The 19,256-nt window shown below is 41.6% G+C and overlaps 1 protein-coding gene across 3 annotated transcripts in view; it reads right to left on the reverse strand.

The window, feature by feature from the left end:
• Positions 1 to 516: 516 nt before the first annotated feature.
• The window catches only part of MACF1 (microtubule actin crosslinking factor 1), a gene marked incomplete at its 5' end in the record, with an annotated part of 306,545 nt that continues 287,805 nt past the window's right edge, over positions 517 to 19,256 (reverse strand). Inside the window, 10 exons of one of the 3 annotated variants that reach the window (XM_080921388.1) lie at positions 517 to 1,965; positions 2,606 to 2,735; positions 5,105 to 5,215; positions 5,706 to 5,917; positions 10,240 to 10,308; positions 10,910 to 11,027; positions 13,873 to 13,890; positions 15,276 to 15,350; positions 16,322 to 16,476; positions 17,478 to 17,640. In XM_080921388.1, the coding sequence (XP_080777514.1) occupies positions 1,709 to 1,965; positions 2,606 to 2,735; positions 5,105 to 5,215; positions 5,706 to 5,917; positions 10,240 to 10,308; positions 10,910 to 11,027; positions 13,873 to 13,890; positions 15,276 to 15,350; positions 16,322 to 16,476; positions 17,478 to 17,640 (1,308 nt within the window). In that variant the 3' untranslated portion in view covers positions 517 to 1,708. Of the gene's footprint in view, positions 1,966 to 2,605; positions 2,736 to 5,104; positions 5,216 to 5,705; positions 5,918 to 10,239; positions 10,309 to 10,909; positions 11,028 to 13,872; positions 13,891 to 15,275; positions 15,351 to 16,321; positions 16,477 to 17,477; positions 17,641 to 18,419; positions 18,432 to 19,256 lie in introns of all 3 variants that reach the window. The other 2 variants (XM_080921389.1, XM_080921390.1) reach the window with 2 other exon arrangements.

Here is a 19,256-nt window from a genome sequence, read left to right on the forward strand (position 1 = left end):
GCCACAGAACACCCGTTAGAAGGGGTGGCCCAGTCTATGATCACCTATTTCCCATCTAACCTGCCCTGAATCACTCTTTATGGTACCATCTGGTGAACCAGTTTATCTGAATAAGATTCTTTCCATGGTTTGGCTTTGCCTGTCCATTTGTTTCCATCCTATATAGTGGTTTCAAGGTTAACAGGGTCACTAGTATAGCTTGTGACATTCCATCATCTAACAGAAATTCCAGCAAACCATGGGAAGTCTGCCCATCCCAAGCTAATTTCTCCCACACTATCTGTTAAATCATGTAGGTAGACAGGATCCCTTTCCTATGTATCTGTGTGAAAATATCCCACTTCTCTGTTGCCTTGTTAAAATTAAGAAGGGTAAGATAAAGAAAAAAGTAATGAGTTCTATGATTTTTTTTTTTCATCAAGAAAACTTGTTGAATGACGTATTTAAGTACTACAACATCTTTATACCTTAGTGGTAACATTTAAATATAAAGTAGTGGTTCAGAATAAAGCCAGGAATTACAAAACATTTGTTACTGCAAGCAATTTTAATACAAAAGAGTGTCTTGTTTTTAAACAGTTCATTGGTAGAGCTTCAGTTTCTGCCTCAATTAAAACCAATTGAGATAATCACACAGCAACATGGTCAGAGCTGACAAGGAACAGCAGCTAAAAAACAGGAGCCCCAGACAGCCCCTCTGTGGTCACTTGGTCAGCTGACTTTATTACACACAAAAAAGACGGAAGCAAACGGGACTGGTGAGCAAGTGTGCTGGTGAACTCCGTTAAGGGATGAACAAGTGTTTGTCTTAGGTCCACATTTCAAAATGGGCGTATGGAATTCATTCCTCAGTTTATGGGAGGTTGATCGACCATTTAAATAAATAGGAAAAAAAAGCAGATAAACAAATCTGTAATTCACAGTGCCACCAAGGAGTCCCCACCACCAGGGGTCTGGTGCCTGATGAGCACAGGAGTCACTGAGGGCTAGGTTGAACAGTTAGTTACAAATCAGTTTAAAACCCCAATGTTCTGAAGTTTTCTTTTACCCCTGAATCCTAGCAGCTATGTGCCCTTTAACACCCAGTACTGAGACATTGTTTTAAGACAGTATTGCAATGAACTCTTTGCTGTATCATGTGCAAAAGCTATCTAGATGAGGTTCTGTCTCTTTAGCTAAAATTACACAACAGTAAAACAATGGAAATTCAATCTTAAGTGTCCTCTCCTTAATTCTTGCTAATTGAGGTGTCTGTGATTTAGAAAGAAGAGTTCCTTAAACATTTCGGAATTCTTTTTTTTTTTTTTTTTAATATAATTTATCTTGCTGATATAGCAAGTCAAGTTTATAAAGAAGATGCATTTAGGAATAATCCTAAAAGATAAAGCAGGTTTATAACCCTGCACCACATGAAACCCTATTCAGAGGCTTTTCTTTTTAACACACATCTGTGTCTTGACCTTTTGTTTTCCTCAAATATTTCATCTCTGGGCCCTGTCTGTTTCAGGGTTAACCAGGAGTCAAATTTTATCTACATAAATATTCACATGAAAATAGTAACTTACAAAAAGGAAAAAAAATAAGGCAGCTTCATAACACAATTATTCTTTTACAATTTTAACAATATAACTTCTCCCGTTCAGAATAAATATACACCCAATGTATGGAGCAGGATTCAAAGTGGATAGTGGTGTGGGCTTGTACAGTGTTATCGCTTGGGACCTGGAGTCCTGGGGGAGGCAGTGGTGGTCTTCTTAGACATGGTTGGGATTTTGGAAGGTTTGCTGAGCCCTCTTCTGGAGCTGCCCTGGCCTCCTGCAGCACTGCTCTCAGAAGTGTCTGAACAAGCCGACTGTGTCTCTAGAAGGTCAAAGTCAGAGGCGTCGCTTCCTCGACGGCTGCTGGCTCGACTCCCGGCCCGACTCCCGGCCCGACTCCCAGGACGGCTGGCAGACTTCTTCGGGTCTGGAATGTAAGAAGCAAGCAGGATACTTAATGGATAAAACACTGAAATGGAAACACACATGACCGGAGGCCAATGGGCTGCTGTTAATAGCTCTTGATTTGCTGCATGGTCTTGGGAAATCACAGTCATTCTGGATCTACTTCATCATGACAGCAGGAGATGAACCTTTTTTGGTTTGTGAGGCTACCTACATGATCCTGATGAGGAGCAGAAAGCAGCTCCTGTCAGCAGCTGACCCAACTTTCAAAGCTGCTCAATTACCACGGCGTAAGTGGGTGAGCTGATGAGGTGGTGGGGAGGGGACAGATTTCAGGCTCCAGGAGGAGTAGCAGACAGCTAGCTCCACTTTCTCAGTTTACCAGCAGCCATAAAAGACATGGGGCAGGTTACTAACAAGTAGCTTGCTTTAGCTAAGGGCTGGCCCTTTCTTCCTTTTACTTAACTGTGATCATTTCTGATCCAGGCCAAGGGCTCTAGTGTTTAGTGTAGGTCAGTTTGTTGTGGTGGCAAGAAAAAAAGCAATGGCTGCCTAACAACCGTACGTGCTCTTCCAGCAATGGCTCCTGAGAGGTTGATGCCTCTCTAGCTCCAAGCAGCTGGGTTATCCCTCCCTCCCTCAGCGTATGCATGGATACTTACCTGCCCGGTTAGTTTTGGCACCTGTGGAAGCTGGGGAAGAACTATTGCTGGTGTCACCAGCAAGGGATGTTCGGCTAGAATGAAAAGTTGGTGTTGGTCGTTTCAGCTTGCTGCCTGTTGATGAAATAACCTTAAAAATAACAAAAGATCATATTTAGTTGATAAAATCTTTGATAGGTATATAATTAATTTGTCTATTTAAAAGGCTTTTTTATAGATAATCATTTGAAAAAGCAAATTAAAAAGTCCAGGAAAACAAATATTTATTTACAAAATGCCCTATAGATTGTGGATTTTTTTTTAATATTCTCAAAAAGAGGTTTTAAGGTCCAATTAAGGCTTCAGCGTGTCATTTAATGCCTCTTAACCCCTAGGAATGGTAACCTTCCAATGGCTGTTAGCCTGCTGGTACATTTCCCCCAGGAATGTGAGATCTTCTGGTAGTGACTACTCTGGTTACAAGTGGATACAGTGATGGGTTATAAGAGAAATCCAAACACCCCTGTGTACCAGCATGTTGGGGTAGCGCTCTAAAGCACAGTCAAGCAACACCCACCAGCCACTATTAAGCACACACAATAGTAGTCGAGATCTCTTTATGAGGCAGCCTTTCTGTTCAGTGAACTGTCTGGGTCTCCTTGCTGTTTGTTCTATAGCTCAGGGAAGTCTTGTCTACTTGTTCCTAATTGAGCCCACACGGTCACTGAATAACCTCTCTCCCCAAACACATGCACAGCTTAGACAATGCACTTCAGAGGCTATGTTGAGAGGATATTCTTGTCAGAGAAGCCTCGTATCTCAGTACCACTTGACGCTTTCTGCTTCTGCATCTCCATTTTTAGGGATAGTATTTCTCACTGCTGGACATCTATGCCTGCATATTGCATCTGTTCCATATTAAAGCACCGACTTCATAAGGGGAGGAACTGCTGTGTTACTGGTGCATCCTCATATCTTAGAACCTACAGCCATGTGGCAGGGAGGGAGGACACTATATGATCTTGCAGAATAACAGCGTACAGAAGCATGTCCTAACCTGAAGGAGTGGCATTTCATGACTGCTCTTACTGGGAGGAGCTACATTTCCTTATGTGATGTTTTTTAATGCCACAGATTTAATGTAGAAAAAGAATGTTTCAAAGTCTGATTTAAAATATTCCTTAAAATGTGGAGTAATATAATAAGTTGGGTAAATTGTTTTCCAGAACTTTTAAGATGCTTACAGACAGGAGAGTAAAGCAGCCTCTCTCATTGTGCAGGTTGAATTTCTTCATGAAGGAAAAGCAAAAGCGACAGGAAGTGATTAACACTCAAGCAGGAACTCTCCTAGTCACCCAGGAGGAGGAGCACCAGTTCCAAGACCTACCCTGAGCATCATTACCTGAGTCCATAGCTCTGGCGCCTCTGGGCTGGGGCTTGGTTAGGGCCCAGCCCAGCCACAGGGCATCAATGAGCAAAGAACTTGAAATAAAAGATTAAATTGTAAAATAAAACAAAAAGGCCCATCTCTCAGGATCCCATGCAGTGTGTCACAGAAGAAAGAAGCATGGGCAAGCTGAGTCTTGGGCTCGTCAGCAGTCAGAGCTGGCGCTGGGACAAGTCCAGAGTTGTCAGTTCATTCACAGCCACTGGCTTCTGTGCCCTTGTTTCTCTAGCTGAAGCTTTGCCTGACTGAAGGCAACACTGTGCTTAGAGGTGTGAGAACCCAATGTTCCCTGCAGGGGCTGAGAAGTCAAGTATGCTGCTGTTAGACAAGCCTCTCTGCCTGGGTTCTGTTTCAGTTTTTTTCTTTCCTCTTTTGAGACAGGCTCTCAATACACAGCCCACGAGGCCTTGATGGTTACAACATACTTGCCTCAGTCTCTCAAGTGCTGCGTGTTAATGGCTGCATTTGGACATGCTTAACTATCGGTATGTGCATTCAAATCAACGCTACAGAAATCCAGGTGTCTAGGCCAAGGAACTAAGAAAGTGGAACTGGAGCCCCAGAGCAGTGGTCACTAGTAGGGAAACTGTGCTTGGTTGACACAGATAGCACCCATGCCTTGAACCAATGTGGCAGCACCAACCACCCTGGGAAGGGGTCTGGCAAATCATCCTCTTGTTCTAAACATAGAACATTGGTGAACATGCGCTGTAGATTAATTTCAAGTGTTTATAACTCGTCTGTGTAGCTTACATTTGGAGACTCCAAGAGACCTAATTACAAGTAATATCAACAAATGAATGGCCAGGAATGACTGTTATCAATCATCCTGAACAAATGTCATGATAAAAGCATGTAAAGCTGTTAAACAATCTTGTTTTAGGCGTCTCTTATTCATCTCCAATTTTGGTAAATCCGAGTTAGAAACTCCTGAAAACACTTGACCAAACTGATCAGTCAGCTGTGTCAGCAAGCACCCCAGAGATGAAAGAGACATTGGGCTCATGTCAGGTTCTTGGCATGAGTGAGGGTCTCTTCGTGACCATGTCTCACTCAGCAAAGCCATACTCTACCTCAGGGCTGAGTAGCTGGAGGTCAGGACAATGGCTGTCCTTGACAGGGGTGCCAGCTTTACTGTTTACCAACCAGGGTTTGTCATAACAGCGAGAGAACTGAAGTGGAGTCTGTGAAATAAATCCAAAGGGAGGGGCAGGGACAATTGAAGATGGAGCAGAACAGGGAGTAAATTGGGAACAGAAGAAAAAGACACTAAATTTAAAAAAACCAGAAAAACAAATGAAATACACTTAAGTCCGACGAGCAAAGGTGCAGCAGGTAGAAGGCATCCTTTACCTGGAGCCCACTATGCAGCAAGCTCATCTGTCAGCTCCGGCTGCATGGACAGTACCTGGACTTTCCAAACCAGTAACCCTAACTCTGGACAAGCTCAACCTCCTCAGACTGTAAGAGGACAGAACTGTTTTGGATGAACTGGCCTGAATAGGCATTTTCCTAAGTACCTCAAAGATGATGATGTGTGCACTCTGGGGTCTGGGCAGAGTTGCTCTGTATGTTTTTGTGTTTTTTCTCTTGCTAGTCTTTTCAGAGGCTGCCCATTATCAACTATCTGCCAAGACAGGGATAGGGAAGGACATGAAGGAGGTCCGCACATACCTTGGTCCCACTGGCTGGGGTGGCTGGAGAGGAAGGCATGGATGTACAGCTGTGGTTACTCTGACTAGCACTTGAGCTGGAGCGGGTGGGAGAAGCTGCCCGGGAAGATGGTTTGGATCTTCGACCCCGTGACCGGAATGGAGTCATCCCCTGAGATGCCCCTTCTGGCAGAATGAATTTCTCTCTAAGTTCTATGTTAGTTCTGCCTCGTGCTAAAAAAGAATGAACAAACGAATGCAGGTTGTCAATTATCCTAAAGCTGTATCTTGAATGGTCATGCAGCTGCTTGACCCCACGGGAACAGTAAGCTGTGCAGAGGTGGTATATATACCACCTATAGACTCTTCAAAGCCAGCTTTGTCATGTCTGACTCAAAGCAGGCACACTGGCTAAGATCCTAGCTTGCTGTGACAAGCAAGTCTGTGAACAGAGGACTATCCGCTTTGCTGTCTGGGTTTTGTTGCTATCCCGTGGGGTAAGCAAACTGTAGCTGCTCAAAGAGACACAGATGCAACAGGTCACAAGCCTGACCTTAAACCATTTTCTCTCTCATAGACATGTGTACTTTTTGCTGAAATTTTGCAGGATATATGGTAATAATATAGTAGAGAAAAGCACATAATGAGACCAAGGCACTTCCATTTGAATTCTGTCAATAACAATTCTGAAGCAAGAGGTTCAGGAAGCCAGGACAGTAAGGATGAGGACAGTCTAAGAAGTAAACATGTAGGGAGAGAGAAAGATCAAGACCATGCATAAAACTGAGTGAGAGTTTGTTAAGTAAAAAGCTGAAAGCAGTAGGAAGCCGAAGGGACAACTTCAAGTAGGAGAAAGGGTCGCAGTGGAAGAATCCGGAGCAGCACCGAAGTAAGTGTTGGCTCCTGGCTTTCTGGAGCTATAAGACAGAACTTATAAAATATGATTTCTTTAGTCCAAGACATCAAGCACAGAACAAATGTTAATGTAAAAGACACTGCTAACTTAAAAGACATACTGCCTGTGGAACAGATCCTTCGGTCTCTCACTGACAATGCTCTGCAGTCACCGTGAACCTGTGCATCTGGCAGAATGGTGAGTAGTCACCACCAAGTGGTGACTGTGGTGACTGAGTAAGCACTTGATGCTTCCTTTCTATGTAAGCTGCCTGAGAAACAGCAGGGGACATAAGAGGAAACTCTGGAAGCTGCAAGTAGTTGTGGACAGCACATTTAAAATGTTTTACAGAGGGCTATAGGCAGGGGTAGCATGAGCCAGCCACTATACAGGTTGAAGCAGAGGGGGTGTTTCAGCCTCTGAGTCTGAGACTAGCTTGGGCCAAAAGATCAAAATTCTAATGCAACACATACAATAGAGGACAGCCTATAATAATGGAGTGATAAGGTTGTTCCTCCCTCACTAGAATTTATACAGTATTACCACATGAAATACTTGATTTTTATTAGCATCTGTGTCCCATTAGACAAAAGAATGGAAGCACCTACATAGACCAGTCAAGCTACAGAAGAGGCGGCCTGTCTCCTACCTTAACTCTTCTCTTTAAGGCATTCCTGGCTGTCTCTTTATGGCTTTACCCACATCAGCTCATCTCCACTACTCTAAAGCACTTGCTGGGTAAAGGTCTATTTCCTAAGAGAACCTTTTTTAAAACCTCAGAAAGGATAAAAGCCACAGGAAAGATGGCTTGGGATAGCTGGCTCCATGGGCATGAGGACCCACACTTGGAGCCCAGAAGCCATGACTTGGGGCTCACTGTCAGTCAGTCTTAGCCCAAATAGCAAGCTCCAGGTTCAGTGAGAGCAATGACTGGGGTAGAAATCCCAACATCAACCTCTGGCTTTTATATGATTTAGCAGGCCGGCACCCTTCCTCTGTCAAGAACAAAAGTTGCTTACTCTTACTTACAATGTATGACATATAACAATCAATATACTGGCACATCTTTATTTCTTTGAACAATTGTATACATACCTTTTATACAAAGATATCAGTAATATTCCTCCCTTTCCCATATGTCCTATGTTAAACTTCAGTTAACTGTAAAGTATAATTTTATCAAATGTGTCAGTTTACTGGTTAAATGTTGAGCTTCTAATTTGTTTATATTTTTAAAAATATTGTATCTAATGCAATGACAGCTTCTAAAATATTTTTGTATATATCCTGATTCTTCCTTAGGATAAATTTCTACAAGTAGCTTTGACATGGGAGGGACATTTCTTTCAGTAGTGTAATAGCTTGTAAGTGGGCTATGTTCCTTAAATAACCCTAATTAACTCTGGCTCTATGGTACACATATGCACACAAATTCACACCACCACAGAATCATAAGCCAACTGCTTTTAGATTTACATGTATGAATGTCTTGTCTGCATGTATGTGTACATACCAGTGGACCTAATGCCTACAGGTCAGAAGAGGGTATAGAATCCCCCAAAACGTAGTTAAGAATAGCTGAGTCACCAGGTGGGGTTCTGGGAACTGTAAGAGCAACTCTTGGGTGCTGTCTGAGCCAGCTCTCTGGCTCCTTGCTTGTTTTTCAAGACAGTATTTCTCTGTGTGACAGCCCTGGCTCTTATTTTTATTTTATATTGTATGTACGTGTAAAGTGTGTGTGTGTGTGTGGTGGGGCAGGGAGAGAGGAAGTATATACATAGGAGTGCAGGTGCTCACAGAAGCCAGGGGAGTCAGTTGTAAGTCCCTGACGTGGGTACTGGGAACTGAACTCTGGTCCTCAAGAGCATTATATACTCTTTGTTGCAGATCCAGTCATTTCTTTAGTCCCTAAATCATCCTTTAAATCTCCATAAGTGAAGATTCCTAGATTTTTATTATCCTAGAAGTATTAATACCAGTTTATTTGTTACTTCCATTTAAATACACATATACTTTTTTTCTAGGAAACTATATAAATAGCAAACCTTTAAAATATACACACTACACTGGGCACAGGAATATCCATTTTTAAAAAAGCAGGAATATGATTCACATTTAATTAATTGACTTATTTTGTGCATGTGTAAGCCAGAGGACAACTTTGGGAGTTTGGTCTCTTCTTGCACTCTGTGGGTTCTAGTTATCAGGCTTGGCAGAAAGTGCCTTTAAACACAGGCCCATCTTGTCTCCCTAGGCCTAGAAACACTGCTCCTACCTCCATCTAAAGCACTATGTATGGTTTCCTTTACAACAAATGAATTAAAGAAACAAACAAAACCCTCTGGCAATATCAGAAAACTACACAAACAGCAAACCTACCTAGTGGGATTTTATTTTATCGATCTCATCTGTTTTCTGATGAAGGGTCTTACTGTGTAGCCCAGGTTGCAATTCTTGATCCTCTGGACTTTGCCTTAAATAGCTGGAATTATAGGCCAATGCTACCAGGCCCAGCAAGTAACCTGTCTTCTGGATGCTCATACCCCCCCCCCCCGCCCCCCAGCTCACTGCCCTGCGGTGTCTACTTGTGGCACTGTTTTCATGAGACAAGAAAGTCCACTGATGGCAGTTACTGACATCTGCTGGTGATTTCTGTTTCAGTCAATGGACAGAAGATTGCTGAGCTCCAAGTAGGCATCCAGTGGCCCACAGAAAATAGCTACGAGGTTGCCCCCCAAATCTCCTTGGAGTTCCAATCGTGAGAGTACAATAAAAGTAAGCAGGCAGTGTTCTTGCCAGCCAGCAGCATAATATAGTTGTGAACAGAGCAGGCAGCAGACAAGCAGGCAACTGAGGGTTGTAAACGCCACATGCAGCATCACTGTTGCTTAGTCTGACCTGATACCCAGCAAGAAAAATGGGACTATAACAGATTTATAGAACATTTTTTTCTTGTTTTTACAGAGATAAGATGAAAAAAATATGTGCACTGCTACTTATTTAAAACAGTGAAACAATTGATTTTTAAATTAATGATACTGGTTCATGATATGATTAAATATTAAAATAGACTAAATCCTTTCAGAATTTATCAGAAACGGTACTGTCAAACCTAAATTAAAAAACTTCTGATGGGAACTATTATGGCTTAGCTATTATTCTGGCTTGCTGGGGTAAGTGCAGAATGGATTAACTTTATAGATACCCCAGCACTCATGTGAAAACTACATACCCTTTGGGTCTCTCTAAATCCTTCAGAGTAATAAAAAACCACACGCAGGGTGGTAATCAGGACCACCTACCTGCTTTTCTAACTTGAACCATGGCCTGGCTAACCCTTTAAGTTACTTAAATTTCCATACTTCAAGTTTCTACTCTATAAAAGCTATACCTCATAAGATGGATATGAGATGCAAATGTGTTATTTTTAAAGTGCTTATGTGGAGGTAATTATTAAGTAGTATGCAAATTCTGTGGACACCATTTCAACAGAAACATTTTATACCCTGTCAACATGGAATTGTTGGAAAAGCACTGATTTGGCTATTTTGAGCATTCACCAAGGCAGCAGATATCAGAGCCAAGAGATGTTACAGTTTAAGCAAAGCCATTCTCAAAGTACCAGGGTGTAGGAAAAGAGGGACAAAGCATAAGAGCCAACCTATGGGAGACTGACTGGAAACTGAAGAGCTGGAATCAGAGCGCTTTATTTTACTCCCAGGATGATGAACTGGAATAAAGAAGATGTAAACACACAGACAGAGACAGAGCAGGACCCACATGCAGCTCTAACAGGAAAAGGAGTGGATGTGGCCGGGCAGGATGCGGCAGCTGGGATTTGGCCATTTGTCCCCTGCTGCAGCTGTAACTACGATCTGCTCAAGCTAAGCTGATGGTTTTCTGTTGCCTGTGGGTGGTGGTATAAGTCCTTTAGCTTCCCCTCACTTAGAACAGTCACTAGTGTTATCCATGAGAAGGGCTTAGCATGCTCTGACGCTGTACAAAGGAGGAACTTGAAAGTATACACAAGGCTTCAGTCTTTTTCTGTTTTGGAGACAGGGTTTCATTCTAGCCTTGAACCATCTCCTGCCTCTACCAAAATGTGAGAGCCTAGAGACACCAAAATTTTTTTCTCATTCCTTCATTTTTTCCTGACAGCATCAGTTTCTTCAGATTTTTGTACCTGAAACCCCAGGTTCTAATCTGTGATGGGTGGGATGATATCAAACACCTTAATAAGACAAAAATCATAAAGACCCTTTATCAGTGTTTTCCTGGAAAACCAGCATGGGCTGATATTACATGTCACCCATGGTCAGGTTCTTCCTTACCTCGACAGGGATCATTTTTCACTAGAAACTCATCCAGGGCCATCCATCCTCCACCAACTCGGACCATCACAGTGCTGCGCAGAATACGGACCAGCCGCAACTGCTGAGAATCTCCAAACTGGAATCAAGGGGAAATTCAGTTAACGAGAACACCTTAGTGTACACTTAAAACCCCAAATCCCTAGAGAGCAGACTGTATTCAGGAATGACATGATAGTGGGAAGAATTCTGAACTCATTTTTGCATTTTTACACGATCATAAAATAATTATTAGCAAATAGAAAAGCAGAGAGACTAAGCTATGAAACAATGTTGTAAAATCTGCTGGGGTAAAGGTAGCTCCTGACAGCCACACCTTACTGTCCTGTACCAAGGGTAAAGGAGAAAAGATGGGCTCGGATTTATTCACTTGGGTTCTTTCTGAAGATTCTGCCCAAGTGAGCACGTTACATTGCCATGTTTATCTTCTTAAAGAAAGGGGGTCAACTTCTGAATACAGTGTGCTAGAGAGTTAAATGGACCCTAGCGACTACTAAATCAAGCATTAAAGAAACTCTTGCATAGCATCCTCAGTCCAAGCTTTATAAGCTTAGGGAAAATTGTGATTCTCTTCATCCAGTCTTTAGAAGGACACCCTAAATGTTCTGATTGTGATGTCACCAAGAGGAAAAGTCAAGCTGAACGATTAGATAGAATTAAAATTTAGTCGAAGAAACAGAAAATTTAATCTTTTATCATGATTAGAAACAGCTCAATAAGTATTCTGGACCTCAGGACAAATACGATGAGCTTTATACTGTCTGCATTCCTAATCGCCTCCTTTCCTGTTCTATCTTAATGGCAGCTTCCCTTTATATAAAATGTCCTTTCCCCAAAAGGAAGAGGCAACAAAAGAGAAGCATACCAAGATTCCAAAACAAACTCAAACCAAACATTAAAGAACTGGAATTCCTAAGGTTATTAAGGAGAATGCGTGGGGCGGGGAGGTAAAGAAAAGGATTTAACCACTCAATCAGGATTTTCAAAGTTATAGGAGAATCATAACTTTGAAACAGGGAGAAAAACTGGAATTTCAAGAAAGGATGTTTGAGGAGGATACAGTCGTCATCCTCAGTAATAGTAAATGGTGGTCATCTGTTTTCCTCCACTGACCTGACTCAAATGCACCACGTGTCTAGCTAGGAAGAAGTCTGGAAGGTGCTTCCTCTTCCCTTCCCATTTACTTCAAAAATTAAACAGTTTTACACATTTGTCTCATACAGCATTTAAATGTTCACACAAAGTGGTCAGACTAACACTCAGTGGAGGAGCATCAGCACTTCTCCCAGCTGTACGGGAAGACTGTCTGGGAAGAAAGTTACTCCTTGCCTTGGGAGGAACCAGATTCTGGGGATGACTGATGTGCCATTAGTGACCTGAGTCACTATTTTGAGTTTTCTCTGGATAGGTGAGGAACAGAAAGGTTATGTGCCTGTGTGTCTCCCAGAGTCAGTGGTCTACGTTACTGTCTTAGAATACCACACCTTACAGTTTGTTATCTACTGATCTTATGGTTGCTTTTCCTTAATATCTCCCAAAGTTGAAAGATTCTAATTTGTTTTTGTTGAGCTGCAGAAGTCCAAAGGAGGCACTCCGGGTGGTGGGAGGAGGGCTCCATAGCTTAGAGGCCTGCAGAACAAGGCTATGGGAGAGCCATAGAGCCCTCAGAGGCAGAGTTTTAATGCCACTTTCACAGGAAAGTGATCTCTGAGGCCTCCAAGACTACATATATAAATGGACTTCATAACTCTACTCACAATATTAGAACAATTCATCAAATCTTCTCCAGGTTAGTGGAGCAGTGGAGGATGGTGTTAGTGCCCCATCAAAGGGACCCCAGTAGGTGCAGTCATCAGGAGGTTGGCATGCTGAACACTCGACTACCATCGTCACTGACTAGTTGTAGTACTGGAACAGACTCTAGGGATGTGTAAAGCGAGTGCTCGATCACTAAGATACACTATTAGCCTTTTTATTTGCATTTTCAAAAACTGAGACAGGGACTGGTTAAATTTTCAGAGGAGGCTTCAAACTTGCCTTCCAAGTAGGAAGTAGGTATGAGGAAGGTATTACGCAGAGTTTGTGATTGGTTACTTAAAGCCAACTTGACTGTCCTCAGCTTTATAATTTTTAAGCTTTTGTTCTCCTCACTGGCCCAGAATATTACTGTAGTTAGTTATTGGAGTAGTTAAAAATCTAACATTGATTGAGGACTTCAAATTAACTTAGTGTTTCTAACTTCCTGATAGACAGATTGATTTTACTCATGCAACTTTCTTCCACATTTGAGAGACAGCACCCAAGAACCCTCAAGAGATCTCAAAGGTTAGAGTTGCCAAGTGGAGTCAAGACTTCCCTCTCATTTGAGCCCATTTCATTTTGACTGGTTGGCTATAATCTAAAAATGTTAGGCAGAAGTCAATATGCTTTCTGTACTTCTTAGACATCTTTGTAAATACCTATATCAAGTTAGTATTCAGATAATATTAAGATTATTCAGGGTTTCTGACTCAAGTATATGTTACAAAATTCATATTAACTACTGAAAGACTGGTAATGAAACAGAACTGTGCCAATGGTATTCTGACCCTGAATATAGACGTGTAAGACTGTGTCTTTACAGGTGAAATGGGCTGAGGTCAATTTTCTCCAGTCATAACAGTTATAACAGCACAGCGTAATACCATTGTCTTTAGCTGTCCTAATTTGGAATGGCAAATTTCATTGTTTGTTTTTTTTTTTTAAATGCAAAACTGTATCTTTTTGCTGTAATAAAAGTCTGCTAGTAGTTTCTCCACTTGGTAAGACAACCAGATGTGACCCAGGCATGCTTCTGATTGTGTCCTTTCCCCAAAGCAAAGAACAGGCAACATCAGCTACAAAGACCACATCCACCAAGAAGGACATTGCAAGGCACACTGTACCTGATTGCCGAGGAAGAACTACAGACAGTAAGAGTAAAGGACGCAGGGGAAAAAGAAAACATTTTTGTCAAATTAAAACTAAAAAACGGCAATCTCAACACATTCCCAGTCTAAGTACACACAGACCACATTCTTACTGCATCTGCCACAGGACGATGATCTTAGCCTGAATTCTCCACCTCCTGCTTCTTTTGTCCACCTATCTCACTCATAAATAAACAAACAAAAAATAAACACAAGAAAACAAAACCCAGCATGTAACACAGAACTACCTGGTATCTACCAGTACATGCTCTGGGCTGGTAAGAGGCAGAATCACCCTGTCCTCTTCAGCTACAAACAACATGAATTTGGTGTATCAGAGGACTCCGGTGGCCTCAGTGCTGGTCTGAAGCCCAGGGTTTTGTATATGCCCGGCACGTACTCTCCTGCTAAGCTACAGCTTCAACCCCAAAGATATTCTTGAGCTCCCAATGAAACCTGAATATTCCTATGCTCCAACAGAAAATGGCCATCTAAATATTCTTTGCCAACTATAAAATTTTTTCTTAAAATTTCAGGGTTCCTTGACAAGCTGATGAATATAATTTAGGAGTCCTGCTTTATGTCTCTACTACATCCCTGACTCTAGTCCCAAATTTAAAAATAGTTTCCTGTTACTTCTGGTCACACCTAACAGGTTTTTCCAGGGAAGATCATGGAGCCTGGCTCTCCAGTACATGTAGGCCCCAGCTGTAGCCCAGCCCAACACAGGACACTAAGGTGCCAGGGCTTTGACACACAGTCTACTATAAGCATGGGAGCCATTTAGGCTCACAGTGACCAGCTCTTGTGGGTAGACCACTCTTTAAGTGGAAAAAAATTAAAAACAGAACAAAAAAAAAAAAAAAAAAAAAACAAAAAAACAAAAACAAAAAGAAAATGTTTATGTGCACAAACATACCAGAGGACTATTTTGGGGTGTATGCTTCCTCTTTGACCATACGGGTTCTTGAACTTGAATTCAGGTTGTCAGGCTTGGTGACAAGCACCTTTATACACTGAACCATCCCCAGCACCCTGATCCTTGCTTTTTAAAAGTATCTGAGACATTTTTGTGATATGGTTAGCTACAACTCACTACGTACAGTTGGTCTTGAATTTGCAATGGTCCTTCTGCCTTTGCCTCCCAAGTGCTGGGATTACAGGAAGAATACCAGACTGCTTCACAAGTCCTTGCTGTGGTCTCTACCTGGATCATGGTAACTTTTCAGATGGAACTACACAGGGCACGAAACTTGACACCTAGGGATGAAGGTCCATGGGTTCTGGGCCTCTGGAGGCAGCAGGAGCTGGCCTACTGTGTGTCAGGATGACACAGGAGGAAATGACCTCCACAAATAGCTGTCTTTTCTCTTCCTTACCCGGTATTTATTCTCTCCAATCTGTTCCACTTGGAATCTTTTTGCACACTTGCACTGCGCTACTTGTCTTGTGACCTGTTGGTTGATAAAGCAAGAGTATAAGAGCAGAGAAGGACTTTTTGTTTTAAAATGTAAACAGAGCCTACTCATTATTTTAAACATTTTGCCTTTTTCTTTGGGAAACAAGATGTCATTCTCAGGCCCTGGCTGTCCTGTACTTGCTATGTAAACTAGCCTGGTCCCCAGCTCAGAGAGATATGTCTGCTTTTGTCTCCTAGTGGCTGGAATTAAAGGCATATGCCTGGTTTATTTTAGGCTTTTAATACATGCATTTATCTTTATTTGAAATATCCATAACCCTACTTGAGATAAGAGATATTGAGAAAAAATGAAAAACACCATCATTGTTTCAAAATTCTTTAGAAGAAAGTGCTAATATGGATCTATCAAAACAAATGATCAATAAAGTAAATTATGAACTGAGTAAAATTTCTACCTAGAAGCCTGAAATTCCCAAGAAATCAATCTCTCTTCATATTTATGTGGTTCTAGGGACTGAATTCAGGTCATTAGGCTTTTTACCCACAGAGCCACCTCACCAGCCCCATGAGAGTTCGCCCTCCATGGACTGTATGTACAGTACTTCAGATGTGAGGATTAGAGTTGGACCCATGCTTTAGATCAAGCTAGAACTCAGTTGTCAAAGGCCTCCTAGAGTTTGTTGAAACAGCATCCAAAGTCTAACCTGAAACATTAACTCTAAGTGATTGCTTCCCAAGATGAACACATCCATATTAAGGGCGGTATAAAGCTATGGTTAAAATACTCTGCTCTAGGGGGCTGGAGAGATGGCTCAGTGGTTAGAGCACTGACTGCTTTTCTAGAGATCCTGAGTTCAATTCCCAGCAACCACTTGGTGGCTCACAACCATCTGTAATGAGATCCGATGCCCTCTTCCAGTGTGTCTGAAGACTGCTACAGTGGACTCATATATATATAATTAATAAATAGATTAAAAAAATTACTCTGCTCTAAGTTCCCCATACCTCATCTTCAATCTTATCTGCATCAGTTGTTGGTCGATAGGCATCCTTGTTGGGATGTAAGGCAGCCACAAATTCATAGTAGTCAATGTAGCCATCCCCATCTCTGTCAAAAATGTCAGCCACAGCTGTCATCTCTAACTTGGTGGTAGGAAACTCTGGGGAAAGAAAACAAGATTTGAAACGTTGAAATACATGTGGCTGATTGGAAATTATACAAAATACCTGAAGAAAAAGAATTATATCTTGAATTATATATTTTCTTTTCCTAAAAAACAACACATATCTACTCTGGAAAATTCAGGAGAAAATCAATTTTAAATATACAAATCATTGGCTCAGTGAGTAAGAATACCAGCTACAGGTGTAGAGGACCCAGTTCAATTCACACCCAATGTGGCTCACAATTATCTACAACTCCAGATCCTGGGAACCTAATACTCTCTTCAGACTTCCAAGAGTATTCAAGCATATAAACACATAGGCAAGAAACAAACAACCCCCATACATAAAATATAGTGAATAAATCTAATTTTTAAAGATACAAATAATTTTTAAAAAAGTACTGCCCAAGCATTAGTCAGAGCCATCACCTTTTTTTATTTTTATTTTTATTTTTTTTGAGTCAGGGTCTCATACGGCTCAAGGTAGCCAAGGATGACCCTCAAGTTCTGATCCTCCTGCTACTTCCCAGGTGCGGGGACTATAGGCATAACCAGTACACAGGGTGCTGAAGATCCAATCCAGGGCTTCAGAGCTGTGTCTCTAAAGCCACCCCACTCCCCTGGTGCCATTTTAAAGATAAAAAGTCAGATTTCAGAGACAGTAAAAAATATAATCAATATTGTAACCATCTATAAAATTATCACTCATCTTAAGATTTATTTATGCCAGCATTGCTGGATAATTAGAATGATGTCATTGTTCTAAAATACTGTTGCTCTGGAACAGCATCCCGTTCTGCTGACTTTACAGTCATGTTTGAACTCTTTATCCTTAGTAAAATGAGATTCTTCTATCTGCTAACACAGCAGATTACATTCAGCAGGGAGGTTCTCCAGGTTTTACCTCAGAAAGACTACTTTGCCAGAATGTTATAACTTCTAACAAGTACGAGGAATCCAGGTGTGACCTTTGTGTAGAATAAAAATTTACTTACTAGATGCTAAAATGCCATCAATAAACTCCTGACGTGTTATCTTTCCATCCTGGTCCTTGTCAATACGCCGGAAGAAATCCATGACTCGAGATTTTTTGTGATTCATCCAACGCATATACTTTTTCCTCCAGACATCAAAGTCAAAGTTGGCAAATTCCTTCAACTAGGAGGAAGTCAGAGGTGCTGGTCAATTCTGCTGCTTTGGACCCAGAGCATATCTAACTTCTCAGTCATTTAGTAAAGCCATGCAGGCCTTCTGAGGGCACCAACAATGCTATCTACATGTTGTTTCATTTGTGAAAGCACAATTTGCCTCCTTCACTTAAAGCCATGGTTGTTTAAACAAGCTACAATGTAACGAAGGAGCAGGAGAGACAGTAACTGAAAACAACTCTGGAAGATCAGGCACACACAGAACAAGAACAGGGAAAGCCAGTCTTGCTTTCTCTTTGGACTTTTCCAAGGAACATCTACTTAGATGTAAGGGATGGATTCTATCTCAAAGGGAAAGTCTCAGCACCCTCTTTTATGCTGTATGGGAAAGCGCTATAAATACACACAGGACCCATACCAAGAGGCTCATGTTTCCCATCATCTTCTGAGATCTTAAAGACCGAGATGGAAAGCATTAAGAATAAACCCTACATCCAAGCATGTTGTTTCTTTGGAATTTTACCAGAGGGAGCAAACGCCCACCCAACATCTGTATTAAACAGCTGACTGGTAGAAAGCAGGCCTGTACAAAGGGGTTTTTAGCTACTTGAACCATGTTAGTAATTCACACTCAGACTGATTTAACAGTTCAACATTTTCCCCTTTGGTCTTTCAAACTCCAAGGTTGGAAGGAATGGGGTGGGAGCAGAGGGAAGAAGGCAGCAGGAACCAATGTGCTTAAAATGCAATTGACCTACGGAAGTAACAACAAAAACACAGAACACTCACTTCCGGGCATAGCTGCTTTGATATGCACAAATAAAAGAATATAAAAGATATTAGATGCTTATGTTAGGAAGAAGGAAGTGCAGTACCATATATCTTAAATAATGATACTTCACAACTGTCTTGCTTTTCATGATCTATTGAAGACTAATAAAGAAACAAGAATATAAAAAGTTGATTTTTGCTGGGTGTGATTGCACACATCTTAAACCCCAGCTCTTGGGAGGCAGAAGCAGGTGGGGGATCTCTATGAGTTCAAGACCAGACTGGTGTACAGACGGAGTTCCAGGACAGCCATGGTTTTACTACACACACACACACACACACACACACACACACACACACACACACACACACACACCATCTCTCTCTCAAAAAAAGTGATTTTTCTTTAATAATTTTATTATACCTATCTATTTTATCTATGTATCTCTTCATATGACAGAATCACTAACAATCTTTTTTTTTCCCCCCTTGAGATAGTCCTGGTTGATCTCTGTAGACCAAATTGGCCTCAAACCCAAGAGATCCTCCTGCCTCTGCCTCCTGAGTATTGAGATTAAAAGTGTGTGCCACCACCACCTGGCTTCCCTATTATATAAATAGCAACTTCTTGAAGCTTTGTTTCTAAAATTCAATCAGAGCAAGCTGATGAGGAAAAGCAGACCACAGGCCTTCCCCTTGTATGGAATGTCTGGTTTATGGTTTTATACTACCAGATGGTACAGAGTATTTTCTTAAGATAGCTGATTTCTTATTCAGGGGCTTGAAGAAGGGCATGAGTGAGTGAAGGACTGGTTTTGCTTCTGAAGTAGATAAAGGCACACAGGTCATAGTAAG

The sequence above is a fragment of the Micromys minutus genome, assembly GCF_963924665.1.
Source record: "Micromys minutus genome assembly, chromosome: 9".
Taxonomy (NCBI): domain Eukaryota; kingdom Metazoa; phylum Chordata; class Mammalia; order Rodentia; family Muridae; genus Micromys; species Micromys minutus.